Source organism: Pezoporus occidentalis, unplaced genomic scaffold (assembly GCF_034315485.1).
Source record: "Pezoporus occidentalis ecotype Australia unplaced genomic scaffold, CSIRO_AGI_Poc_V1 ctg331, whole genome shotgun sequence".
Lineage (NCBI taxonomy): Eukaryota > Metazoa > Chordata > Aves > Psittaciformes > Psittacidae > Pezoporus > Pezoporus occidentalis.
Genome location: NW_026915280.1, coordinates 158,357 through 171,450, shown reverse-complemented (window position 1 = coordinate 171,450; position 13,094 = coordinate 158,357). Strand labels below are relative to the sequence as shown.

Sequence of the window (13,094 nt, the reverse complement as noted above, 5' to 3'; positions counted from 1 at the left end):
TGTGGGGTAGGCAGGGAGAAGGAATAGGAGAGAGGGAATGCAGCAGGAAAATAGCATCTAGGAGATGGAAACCTATAAGGGGAAAGAAAAGATGGGTAAGGCCACTCGGATCCGCTGTTGGGAAGGGTTAACAGAAGGTCACTAAACAGAGAGCCATAATTAGGAAGCGACACACTAGTTTACTTTATGCCATGTGTTAGATGCACTCTGGGTGAAAGACTAGAGCTAACAGACCTTTCCTAATTGCTTTCAGTGGTGAACTGGATTGTGTCCTCTATTCTCCCACAGTTGTCTTTTTGCTCACTGAGGTGCAGGCACTCCTACATATACAACACTTACTTACACTATATTTAGGTGAGTGGAGCCTGCTCTCAGTTGAAGCCCCTCAGAGCTCAGATAACAACCAACAGTCACAGTAAACAGTGGCTGAGCCCTTACATTCTCACCCTATCTAAAATCCAGTACACAGCACTCAGCCAGCTAACACTGTGCTGGCTGCAGTTCGGAAGAGCAGATGCCAGGTACAAAATCATTATCAGTACTTTATTCAGTAAGTAAGTGCTACTTTGAGGTCTTCTATCCAAGTATTGACAGACTGGCCTTGGTCAGCTTGGGAGCTACAGCAGTATCACAGCACAAAGCGATTTGGCTGGAGGCAAGCATAATGAAAGCTTAGGGCTATCACCAGTTGTGTTAAGATGCTGCAGCCAGCAGTTACTTTTAATCTTCCTTCCTCTCTTTTACTCCTCTCCTCCAGTGTAAAATCAATACATTTAGAAGTGAAATAATGCACTGTCTTGCTTACATTCTAGAGATCTCATTCTAGACTCAAATAAATAGTAAGTGCTTTAAACACTGAGAATTTACCTTAAAGCCTAATTTCAGCTTAATATTTCTTGAGAAAGCTACAAGCACTGAAGCCACTATTAAATTTATGCATGAAAGAAGAGGCCTTTGTCCCGCCAGAGCTGATAGTTTTCTGCTATAAAGTGCTGCTATCTTTGGAAACTTAAAAAAAATCTGATTTTGTAAAGCCAGCTGAGAGTTTGATGTTATAAATGGTGAAAAATCTCTCATGGGCACAAACCAGCCCATGGTCTGTTTACAGTTTAGCCTGGCCTGTTACAGAGTTTTGACAAACTCCTTCCAGTCTCCCCCACACTCTGAAGTCTACTGACCAGGGGAAATTCAACCAGAGGTACACAGCAGTATGTTCCTGCTCTCCTTTTCAAACCAGATCAGCTTGGCGGGTCACAGTTCTGCTGCTCTCCCTCTTGCCATGCCTTTTTATTTTAATGGCACATCTTTTGTCAGGCTGACAAGAAGGGCTGCTGTCTCCTGGTCTGAGCCAGCTGGACATGAATCAACTCCAAACTGGGAGCGTGCAGGCATACTCAGAGGAGCACAAAATCTAAGCTGACAGCTGTGGACAAGAGGAGGCTGCACAACTCCTACACCATGGAAGAAATCTCTTGTGTTTGCATGGGCATGACCTACGAAACATCTATGACAGCAGTAAGATGTAGAGGTAAAGGCTATTAGACATTACAACGATGGGGCCACATTTTTACATCCATCTCTATTTGTTCATCAGGGACATGTTCTTGGGCAAGGCACACCCTGTGATTCAGAAGACAACAGAAACAATAAGGACTGATGACAAAAAAAAACAAACAAAACCCAAAACCAAAAAAAGACTGGGTCTGGTTTGTATTTTCTGTTGGGTTGTTTTTTTTTTGGTTAAGAAAATGATTTTTTATCTTACATGTGTGTTTCTTTATGGGTTTGAGTTTATTTGCTTGGCTTTTGAGACCACTCTTACATGGGGGAAATGAATTATGATTTTATAAATTATTATTTTTTTTCAATTTTCTGATGAACTGACTTCCAAAACTCCTGAAAGAGACCAGAAGATCTGTCCTTTACCTGGGATTCAAAGCAGAGTCTAGGGTTTGCATCTATCCTGCTTGCTGTCATGCTGCATTTTTAAAACTCAAGAGTCCATGTACCAGTGTCCCGGAGCTTGGGCACTGCAATGGCCAGTCCAGCTGGCAAAGGTGGATTAGAGCTAGCCCTGGGGAAAGGGATGAGTCCTGTCTCAGCCATAAAGATAGAGGTGTTTTGGATTGAGAAGCACAGATGACATCTACTAAAATAATTACAGCTGTGTTTCATAAAACATTGTACCATTTCTCATGTCAAAGTGTCTTAAATACTTTTGTAAATAGAATCCATCATGTGATATGATGATGGCTGCAGAGTACCACAACAGTTCTTATATACTTTTTTAGTTTTGAATTTTTCAAACTGCAGTCTAATTGTGTATAAACATGCAACTTTAAATTCAGTATTTAATTAGAAATAAGGTATCCTTTCAGACAAAATGTAAAGACAGATATGCTATAGTATGTATGAAACTCTGATCTCTCTCCAATGGTTTACAATACTTAAATAAAATCTGAAGTAACATGAACTTCCCATTCCCTGTAACGTGGCTGCAGTTTGTGAAACAAGCCATGAAAGAACAGGGCACAACCCTAGATGTCTCGCTCATGTGAGAAATCCTCATTCATGCACCCGGTTTCACTAAAGTCAAAGGGACTGCTCATCTGAATAAAGATTATTCCTATATGGCTTTTCAGAATTGGGTTTATTTGACTGCAAATCAAAATGAGAACAAAGAGGAGTGTAGGGGGGAAATGCAGAAAGAGAGTCAGCAGGTTTTTTCTCATCCAGCTCTAGGGCTGATAACAGCAGTGGCTGGGTACATTTTCTGTCTGCTGGCTGAATGCCTGAGCTATTTTGATTCAATACCAAGTAGAACATTTAACAACTCCACAACACCCAGGGCTAATTACAAGATTATCGCCATCTCTTTCTCCTATCAGAGCATCCTTCTGCATTCCCTCTTTAATATTCTGCAGTACATTTGACAGGGAATCACTTTCACATTTTGTGAAAATGGATGCAGCTATGGAAAATATTCAAAATGACTGCACTGCTACTAAATTAACCAATGCGAACAAAGACAAGAAGCAGTGGGGAGGACTGGACAGAACTTCTATTATTGTTCCTCATCCAGGGATATATCATTATGACCCACTATTCAGACATAAAACTCTATAAATCTCAAGCTTAGTTTCTCTAAATCAGTGGAAATTTGCCACTGACATTAATGGGAGTAAGATCAAACTGCACACAGCGAGCACATTTGTCAGGAGAAGTCAGCCATCTGAAATCTCAGTATAATTTAAGAGAATGAGCCAATTCATGATGAGAATATTTCCCAGTTAGGCTCTGTATCTCTAGTGTCAAAGAAAGCTTTGTCAATGATTTGTGTAAGCCCAAAGCTGGAATCTGAATAATTACATTATCATGGGGAAGTTCACAGCTGGTCAATAGTAGGCCAAATTTGTCCTTTAGTTACATCTCAGCCACTCCACTACACTTGATATAACCCAGTCACAAACTGCTTTCCAAAACTCCATTGAAATGACTGTGGTAAAGACTTACATTTTATTGTTAGGAATAAACAAGCAGATTTGCAATTCAACCATAGGAGAGTCAAGGTCATGGCTTAAAGTGGACATCTCCTAACCGGACTCCCTGCATAAACATAACTTCTAATGTTTGCTTATTATCCTAGCTAGCATCTTAGTAGTCTTAAACCCGTTGACAGAGCAGTCTGAAAATAACCTCAGTGCTCTACGAGAAGCTGAAACTGTGAACAAATTTGCAGACTCAAAAGCTCTCATCACTTGGGGCTCACGTTCGTTAAACTATTTGCCAGCTGCTCTGATAACCCCATGTTCAGTGTGTGCTACACATCCCCCTCCCATGCCTGACAAGAGAAGATATGCATTGGCTACAGCAACCAGCAAGCAGATTTGGTCTGTTTGCTCAAGCTGTCTCAGTTGTGCACCTAGATGTGGTGGTTTTGGGTCCAATTCCCAGCAACACCTACGAGAACAGAAAGCAAGCTAAAGCTGATGAGCCAAAACGGACAAAGCAGAAGCGGAGTGGGGCACCTTTGTTCTCCTTAGTCAGCTTGTCAGCCATGTCCCAGTGCTCATAGCTTCGCAGGACGTTGTTGGTGATGTTGACGTGGCTGGCAGCCATGTGGTGGATACGCTGAGGGATGGTGATGGTCCCTGCCGAGGAGGAGCCGGCAGTGCCCGCACTGCTTCCAGCAGAGCTGACTGGGGATGGGCTCAGGGACATGGGCGATGGCGTTTCTGTGCTCCTGCGAGAGGTAAAGGGGGAGTGAGACCCACACAACTTCACTGCCATCCTAAATGCACTTGAAAAATTAACTCTGCACCCAGTCAGGGTAGTAGTATATCCTAGTTTTATGAGAAAGGAGAGCTTATAAAGTGGAATGACTGAAAATAAAAAGGGATTTAATTCTCCCTATAAACGAACCTGTTATTTAAAAAAGAAAAAAAAAATCTATCATCAAAATAGAGCAATCTTTCAGACAAAGAAATATCTCATCGCTGTAATGATTTTTCTACCTGCTGCCAGAAGCTTCAACGGCAGTTAGAAAACACTAAATGTGCAATACTGGCTTATTATCAAAGCATTTTGTGAAAACCACAATGACAGTTTGCTCCAAAAACAGTCACCACAATAAGTAAAGTGCAAGTCTTAAAAGCAGCCTGCAGAGCAGTTTTAGGAGCTGAGGGTACTGTAGGATTATGAGTATCTCTATAGGATTCTTTAAGAGTGGATATGGAGATTTGTTTCTAATTGCCTACAGTTCAACTGCACAGTTTTGTTCAGAGCAGTGTTTTAAGTTACCTACTTAGTGCAACACTAATGTTCTAATATAGATTTTCCTTTAATTCAATTAGGAATTACCTGCTGGCTGCACGCAGTGCAGAGGTCAGCACAGCAAGCTCATGTTTAGAGCTGTGCAGCACTGAATGCTCACATACTGCTATTCTCTTTGAAATTTACAGAATCATTTAGGTTGGAAAAGACCTTTAAGATCACTGAGTCCAACTGCTAACCCAGCATTGGCAAGTCCACCACTAAACCATGTCTCTAAGTCCCACATCTATACAGCTTTTAAATACCTCCAGAGATGGCGACTCCACCACTTCCCTGGGCAGCCTGTTCCAGTGCTTGACAACCCTTTTGGGGAAGAAATTTTTCCTAACATCCAACCTAAAACTCTGGATCGGGATTCTGCAACCTGTCTTGAGAGGCTGCCACTGGGTGCCTCACACTGTGCAACAGCATCAAGCTCACTCATGCTCATTATGGGCCTGATCCGAACACCAGGGTAGAAAAGCTCCTCCTCTTGGCTTTACAGGACACCACCAACAGTCCTGAACATGAAGTGTGGGTACGGACCTGCTGTGCTGATACCTTGCAGGTGCCACAGGACAGACTGCCACCACAGCACAGCCTTGGGCCGAAAGACATTTATGGCAACAGCTTTTGTTGCTGATTTTAAGGTCCTTTCCAACACTAACTATTCTATGATTCTGTGATTTTTCAGCAGTGCCCTGCTATTACCTGTGCTTGCCAAGAAGCTCCTGTGATACATTCTTTTTCCAGAGGTAAAGACCAAGTTAATTCAGAAGGTACTAGCTTTTTACACAGCTTATAGTTTAAGCATATCCTATGGCACAACTGTTTTAAGTCTCAAAACATCCTAGTTACTTGACACGCTGCAGTGCCTTTAATGCACAGAAGAGCTGAACTATACTAGATTAGGTCTGGGAGCAGTTAAAAATCGTAAGTATCTGAGGACACCAGGAGTATTTTGTTAGAGGCACTTACAACAAGCTGACGCACTTCTGCCAAATAAAGCACATTGTTCATTGGATTTACCCTGTTGTGCACAGCCATTACTACTGTGGTGAGTCTATTAAATCACTGTATTTTGTGCTTTCTGTTGCTAGAGGTGGGAAATATTTCTGTAATGAAACCAAGGAAATTTTGTTTCATTGCCAGACTGGAACTCAGGCCAACTTTGTAGAGGTTCACAAACCTTTCAAACAAAAGTGGTCAGAACTCTCAATAAGCCAAGGTGAGACTTTTGGTGGTCTGAGATCTCAAGCAAACTACACTTGATGGCAATGGATAAGATTTGCTATGTTCAAAAAAAAAACTATAAGAATACCCTGCTTTGTCCCCATTCTGAACTAGGCTGCTGATGTGCCTCCAGTGGTGCCATACCCTGATGGTGTTTAGTTTCTTCTCTGTGGTGCGTGGCTTCTCTTCCCATCTGGGAATAAGTGGAAACTGCAGAGCAAGTAGCCCTGGGGAAGGCAGAGCACGTGTTGCCACTGGCAGCACCAGGCCTGTGACAATCCCTGGGGTCACCAGGAAACATCTAAGATACATGGCAACTGAGCCAGCTGGACAGCTTTTCTTCTGAGGGGACAGAAGACCTGAGTGTGAACTGTGGCCTTTGTGTGTTTGGTCATGGGTGTTCACAATAATACCATTATAACAAGGCCTTGTCATATTCAGTTATTCTTACATGTCAGATGATTCCTTCTCTGAATAAAGGACAGAGGTATGCATTTTCAGAGCTTTACTTCCTTATCTCCAAAGTTAGAGGGAAGTGACCAATCAGTTGGGTATTATGTTAGAAATGATGCTGAACCAAATGCTGGGTTTCTGCTGCCTACCTTGTGTCCAGATAAGAATTTTGTCTTCCATTCAAAACCCACTGAATCTAAAACCTGGGCACCTAATCAGCTCCTTTAAATAGCAAGGGAGATGTCATCATCTGCAGAGCACACACTTCATGGTGTCTATTATAGGACAGGAATAAAAGGATAACTGCTGCTCTATGAAATTTTTGGGTATAAGCTACTTGTTAAGGAACAAAAGAAGTGTAACACTCCAGTGGTCTATTTTGGCACTAAATTTTTACATAAACCTTACTGTATATTTACTGCAATACAAGGTTTCACTGACATTTCAATGTTTTGAAAAACTGACACATATTGAATAATTTAATTTAGTAGTTGCTTTTCCCGTGTTAAAATATCTTTTCTGCTTTTATTTAAAAACTTCAGTTTGTGTTATAATGTATATGAAAATATCTCTATACATACACATAAACAAAACAATTTGGGGGATTTGGTGTGTGTGTATATATACCAAAATATTCTGAATCATCTATGATACCATTTTTTTTTAAGCAAAATTTTGGAAGTTGGGGGTTTGCATTGATTCAGAACAAAGTGTGTCTGAAAACTTCAATTCTCTGTGTGTTAAACTTCAACCCCTTTTACAGTTTTATGACTTTGTTTCCTTGGAGTGTCTAATACTGATATCTTCTTATGAACCGCTAGAAAGAGACCATTAACAAGAATCATTTTCACCTAGAATTCAGCATACTAAAAAAAGAAGTAAAGACAGGTGAAGTTCTTCTCCATTGTTCTTCCTGTACCTGTATGTGTGGCAAGGAGAAAGGAGCAGGAGAAATGTGTGTCAGGTGGCAACAGACATTGCACAATAAAGGCAAGGTTGCAGCAGCAATGCACTTTCACTGAATGGCAGATCATAATTGCATTGCCCTGACTTCATATCTGAGGCGAGGGTATTTTAACATTAGTATAAAGCCACTGATAATTGGCTGACTAAGTGCCTTCACATTTTCACCACTATTATGCCTTTAGTTTTATTAAACAGCACTTACCATATATCAATGAAATATTCATTGGTCTTTCATTACTGAAGGAATCATTGAAATATCATTGCAATGAAGGTTAACTTTACTTTGGCTTCCTGAAATGACATGGTACTTGCTAGCTAATTAACAGATATTTTTATGGCCTTCATTTGGCTTGAGAAGCAAACTGTCAAAGAATTCAGCACAGAACCACCATGGCTGATATTAGACTTAAGGGGGCTTTGCACAAAGGTGTGTTTTGGCTCTTCCTTCCCAACCACACTGGATGGCTAACATGGGTGCCTGATTTAGCCCAGTGGAATCCCCCCACCCCACAAGCCTAAGGCAGCTACAAGGTCAATTCTATAGCCTGAAGAACATTTTCAAGCTGCTACATATATGAAACATACCCGTGGCTCCCAGACCATCGTGTCATGGCCTGTCCTTTGCCTTTAAAGGCATCAAAATATTGTGCCCCCCCTCTTGGAACCACTTGTTCCTGGACAGAAGTACTCAGCAGAAAATACTCACTTTCCATTGCCGCCCCAAGGTGAGGGGGCCTGAGAGGCTTTTGAAGAGTTCTGTAAGTACAAAACCAAAATGTAAATAAAGGTGATGCAAGTACATGAATACTGATGATGTAAGCTCAACACTCCCTGTTTTCTTTGCAAGAGCTACAGTGCATACAGCAGAACAGCTCTGCACATCAGTCCTGTAACTAAATGGCTGGCGGATGACTGGTAGGTTCCAACCAATACCTCGAAAGTCACTTAATCAAAGAGAGAATACAGTAAAGTTCCAGTAAAAGCAGATGTATTTCACAAAGAAATGACTTAATTACCCCTGAAACTTACTCAATGACTTGTTATCTTTAGGGGAGCCTTTAATCTTTTGACAAGAAACACTAAGAATTTGGGTTGATGCCTTAACAAAATTAATCCCTCCCAGATTTGTAGGGAAGGCGGCTTGGGATTCATACAGTAGTAGAAATAAAACTTCTAGTGAGGATCTGGTTGAGTGCCCTTGGTTTTATGTATTTTATTTGCACAAATTGACTTGCCTTACCTGCTTACTCATTCTGTCTTTCACGTCTGTGTAACACCTTGTGCAACCTCGTACAAAAAGACTGCCTGGCAACAATAAAGCCCAGATTTTTCCAGTCTTGCTCAGACTGGGTGGTATCTTACTCAGTTCCTGGAAAAAGTGGTAGTATCAGGGCTGAAGCTATCTACGCGTGCTTTCTGAAAACAATCACTCTGAGCTCCCTTGCAAAGAAGTCAGCGTATACAGTGAGAATTCAATCAATTTTTACAAGCTTTCTGCAAAGGATTACCGTCATTATTACAATATTCATCTGGTTACTCTAATCACTATTTTACATGAGGCACAGAGATTCAGAGGAACACAAAGCAGCCTAGGACATGGTGCAGGGTCGCGCAGCTGATTCTGGCAGCAAAATCGGAACCTTGATTTCTAAAACAGAGCTACACTTGCTAATTAATCAAAGCAGAAAACACTGCCCAAAAGATGATACTGGCCTTGCCTGTATGTTCCTATACAGCATGCCACTTGTTTCATTAAAGATGAAATGGAAGCATATGTAGTGCATATTTTTGCCACCCACTCACATATAAGAAAGAGGGAGATCCTAAACTCCCCTGGGAAGTCTTCAGGGATGAAGAAGCAGCTTTGATGTTATTTTCTACTGTCTGGGGATTGTTCCTAACAATATCTGGAGACAAGTACTAGCTCTGTCAAGATTAAGGTTAGTTCTCAATTGGAGGTAGTTATTTGACAATGAAAATATTTGAACAGTTTTGCCCATGACTGTTAACAACACATTTCCTAAACCATAAAAATCTTCCTGAAACTTCTAGTTGAAATGCATCGCAGGATGCCTCTTCTGCTAATCTTATAAAGTTTGGTTTCAATTTTAACAATTTATTATTTTAGTTATATTTTACTCTAAGTTGTCTTTAAATTTCAAAACTACTTTTATGATTAAATGGTTATTTTCTGTTTTGAAATGTAAAAAATACCAATTCGAAACTCATAACTGGAAATTAATCAGAAACAGTTCTGTCCACAAATGGTTTCAATTTGGACAAAGCGGCATTTTGCAAGGAAGATATGAAGAACAATTCTGCCAAAAAATTCCTCTCCAGCTCTGCTGTAAACAGCACTTTTCACAGCTAAAATTGTGTAAAATCTTGAAAAACAACTCTATTCAAACAGTTAATCTATTTCATTTGTATTACAGATTCTCGCTAGTGAACAGAGAACATTGCGCAGCAATACAAAACTAATACGTAGTTAATAGCTTCCATTCTTTTCTTTTCTCCTCCTATGCCTTTACTACAAAAAGATCCTGAACATATAATCTGTATATACTCAAACACTACTTCTAGCAAATGAGTTACAGTGCCTACAGCATACACACAGTAACATTAGCTGAAATACTCAGCTTCAATTGGATACTTAAAATCAGCATTCCAGATTTGTCTATTTTATTATGTTTCAATTTTTTGTTCTCTCATTTTCATTTACATTAAAAGACATTTTCTCTGTGCACATACAGTAAAAGGGTCTTATGCAGGGTGTAGTAATATGTTCTTCATTGTACTTATTTGCACAGAAGAAGAATCCTCTTTACCCTCTTCTTTTTTAAGAAATCACTACTTTCTGCAGAAAATGTTTTAAGAGACAATCTACATCCATCCAGGATAAAACCTGGAGTGCATGAAACACATTACAGGTAAATGCTGAAACTACAGATACATGTAGTTCAAATTTAATTTGTTGTGCAAATCCCTGACTGAAAACTCTGTGAGTACAACAGATGCACTCCTAATGACTTCAAGAGAGCCTCAATTTAAGCATACAATCAGGAGTAATATTACTGAAGTTCCACACAGAGGACACGAGGGAAGTCAGGACTAAGTGGTGGTGCTATGGTAGTACTGGAAATTAGCAGCTGAAGGACCATTTACATTAAAATATTAAGACTACAGAGTTAAAAATTTTACTGGTTTGTCAAAGCCTGGAACAAATTCACACGGGCTGACAAAATCAACAAAAGAAAAAAGACTGATGGGCTGACAAACCAGTATAAATACTTAATTATAGAACAATATGCAGTAATAAAGTACAAAAATTAATGCATGCCTCCAACAGCATTAACCAGGAAAACACAAATATCAAAACCTTAGCAGGGTTGAAGAAAGATTATGTTTCTCAATTTAGGGATTGTGAGGATCTGTCATTCTTAAATAGCATTTGAGAAGGTAAAGGAAAACATCACTGATTGATGACAATCAGCTGATCTTCACTCGATTTAAGGTAAAGGCAAACTTTCCATATGTAGGTAAGACAATTTGAAGTTCTACAGAAATAAAAGAAGAAATCTTTGAATCTGCAATAAGCTTCAGCAAATCTCACTGAATTTAGAATCTAAATTCAACTAACTAAAGCCTAAATAATTGCTTTATTATGGCTCACTGGGGGTCAGCTCATAATCACTTGCACATTGAAATCTTGGAAGAAGCGGTTTCCTTTACAGAAACTTGCATAAACATTACATGGTGTTGAGAATAATGTTATTTTAGTAGAATTACTGAGTATGGTCCTTTGAATCAAGTGACTAATCCAAAAATCCCCCAAATCACTTCTGTCCCCACTGCCTGGCAGCCATCCTGCCTGCATTTCCCAGGGGAGGGGTTAAATGTGTTACTTTTAAGTAACGCACTTGTGAAAGCTCTCAGTACTGGTATGAATTTCATTTCACATCAATAAATTAAGCAGCATAAAGATTACCTTAAAATATTCCATCAGAGATCTGGAGTACTTCATAGCATGGTCCTTCTTTAGTTTAAACATTCTCAAGTAGAGAAGTGATAAGCATCGGTAGCTGTGGTAATTACGAGAGGATTATGTTAATTCCATTGCTTAATGAAACCTATAAACTGTAAAAGAAAACTAAATGCTGACCGACATTTTGCAGTTTCTGTTCTAAGGTTAGATTTTGAAACATAAGCAAATGGAGAAAGAAAAAAAAAAGTGGTCAAAAGCATTAAAATCCCATCTTGATAAGAGTATAAATTAGAAGAATAAATGTTTAGTCAGCTGCTGAAGAAATCCATTAGTTATCCTTTAATAGTTTAATGGAAAACAAGAATAATGATCTACTGTAAGCTGCTTAAGTAATTCAGTACTTTTAAAGTCCTCCTTAAGATTTTAGCTGCTTCTCTCATTGTCGCAATGGGACTTACCATAAAACTGCTAATTTCTTGTCCCCTTCCGTGGCAGAAGAGCCTGTGAAATTCTTGAGTCTCATTGCATACCTTGTCAGAAAGGTAAGGAGAGAAGAAACTGAGAGTTAAGGTGTTTCCAAGAATATTAGTGACACTCTGAAAAATATCAGCCACACATAGATACTCTTCCCCAACTGCCATAGTTAAAGGCCACATCATTCTGTAATGATGAGATCAATGTAAAATTCAACAGAAAGCACCACTTAAAATCTGGAGGGCTAAAGTAAATCACCAACCCATTTTCTGGGCAAATGAGGTGAACTGTCTTTGGGCATATTAATGATATTATATCCAGCCATCTATTATATATTGATATTATATATTGATATATCTATTATATATTGATATATCATTTGATATATATATAATGATAGAATATATATAAAATGGTATAATTTGATTATATATTGATATATCTATTATATATTGATATATCATTATCTAATGATATTATATCCAGCCATCTATCCACATCATTCTGTAATGATGAGATCAATGTAAAATTCAACAGAAAGCACCACTTAAAATCTGGAGGGCTAAAGTAAATCACCAACCCATTTTCTGGGCAAACGAGGTGAACTGTCTTTGGGCATATTAATGATATTATATCCAGCCATCTAGGCTGGGTCATGTAAACATTCATGGTAAGTGTTGGCCAGAAGCATATGACCCTGGCCCTATATGTACTGGAGAGTAATCTATAATAAGGTTTTACATAATATACTTTGGGCTTGAATAATACCTTCAAAATCCTTCTCATAAATGCTTCTTCAAAGCTTTTAATGTATTTTATATATAAAATGGTTTTAAATACAGGAAAGGTCCTGTTCACAGTTTTTTAAAGTACTGGGTCAATTAATTTATGAGTCTTGTGTACTTGGTCTTCCCTCTATTTAATCGCTGCTGTCCAGCATTTAGATCATCAAAGACTGAGTATTTCTACCTCCTCTCTCCTTCTTTTTTTTTTCCCCCTTAACTGAGCACACTCCACTCCATGCATTTATTCTCTTGAAAATCAATGCATCGCATAAAATCATTGTTCTGAGCCCTAATGCAATTTCACAGGTACTTGTGTTAGAATCAGTAATAGGGTTCACTGTTGCATAAGAAAGTTTTAAGGTATCTAAGGCAGTCTTGATGAGTTC

At 39.2% G+C, this 13,094-nt stretch overlaps 1 protein-coding gene across 1 annotated transcript in view; it reads right to left on the bottom strand.

Moving 5' to 3' along the window:
* Positions 1-13,094, bottom strand: part of LOC134169112 (AF4/FMR2 family member 2-like) — a 154,264-nt gene that overhangs the window by 3,353 nt on the left and 137,817 nt on the right. Inside the window, exons 14-17 of the mRNA XM_062629366.1 lie at positions 11,908-11,979; positions 11,453-11,546; positions 8,171-8,220; positions 4,029-4,243 (exon numbers count right to left, since the gene is read on the bottom strand). Of these exons, the coding sequence (XP_062485350.1) occupies positions 4,029-4,243; positions 8,171-8,220; positions 11,453-11,546; positions 11,908-11,979 (431 nt within the window). The remainder of the gene's footprint in view (positions 1-4,028; positions 4,244-8,170; positions 8,221-11,452; positions 11,547-11,907; positions 11,980-13,094) is intronic.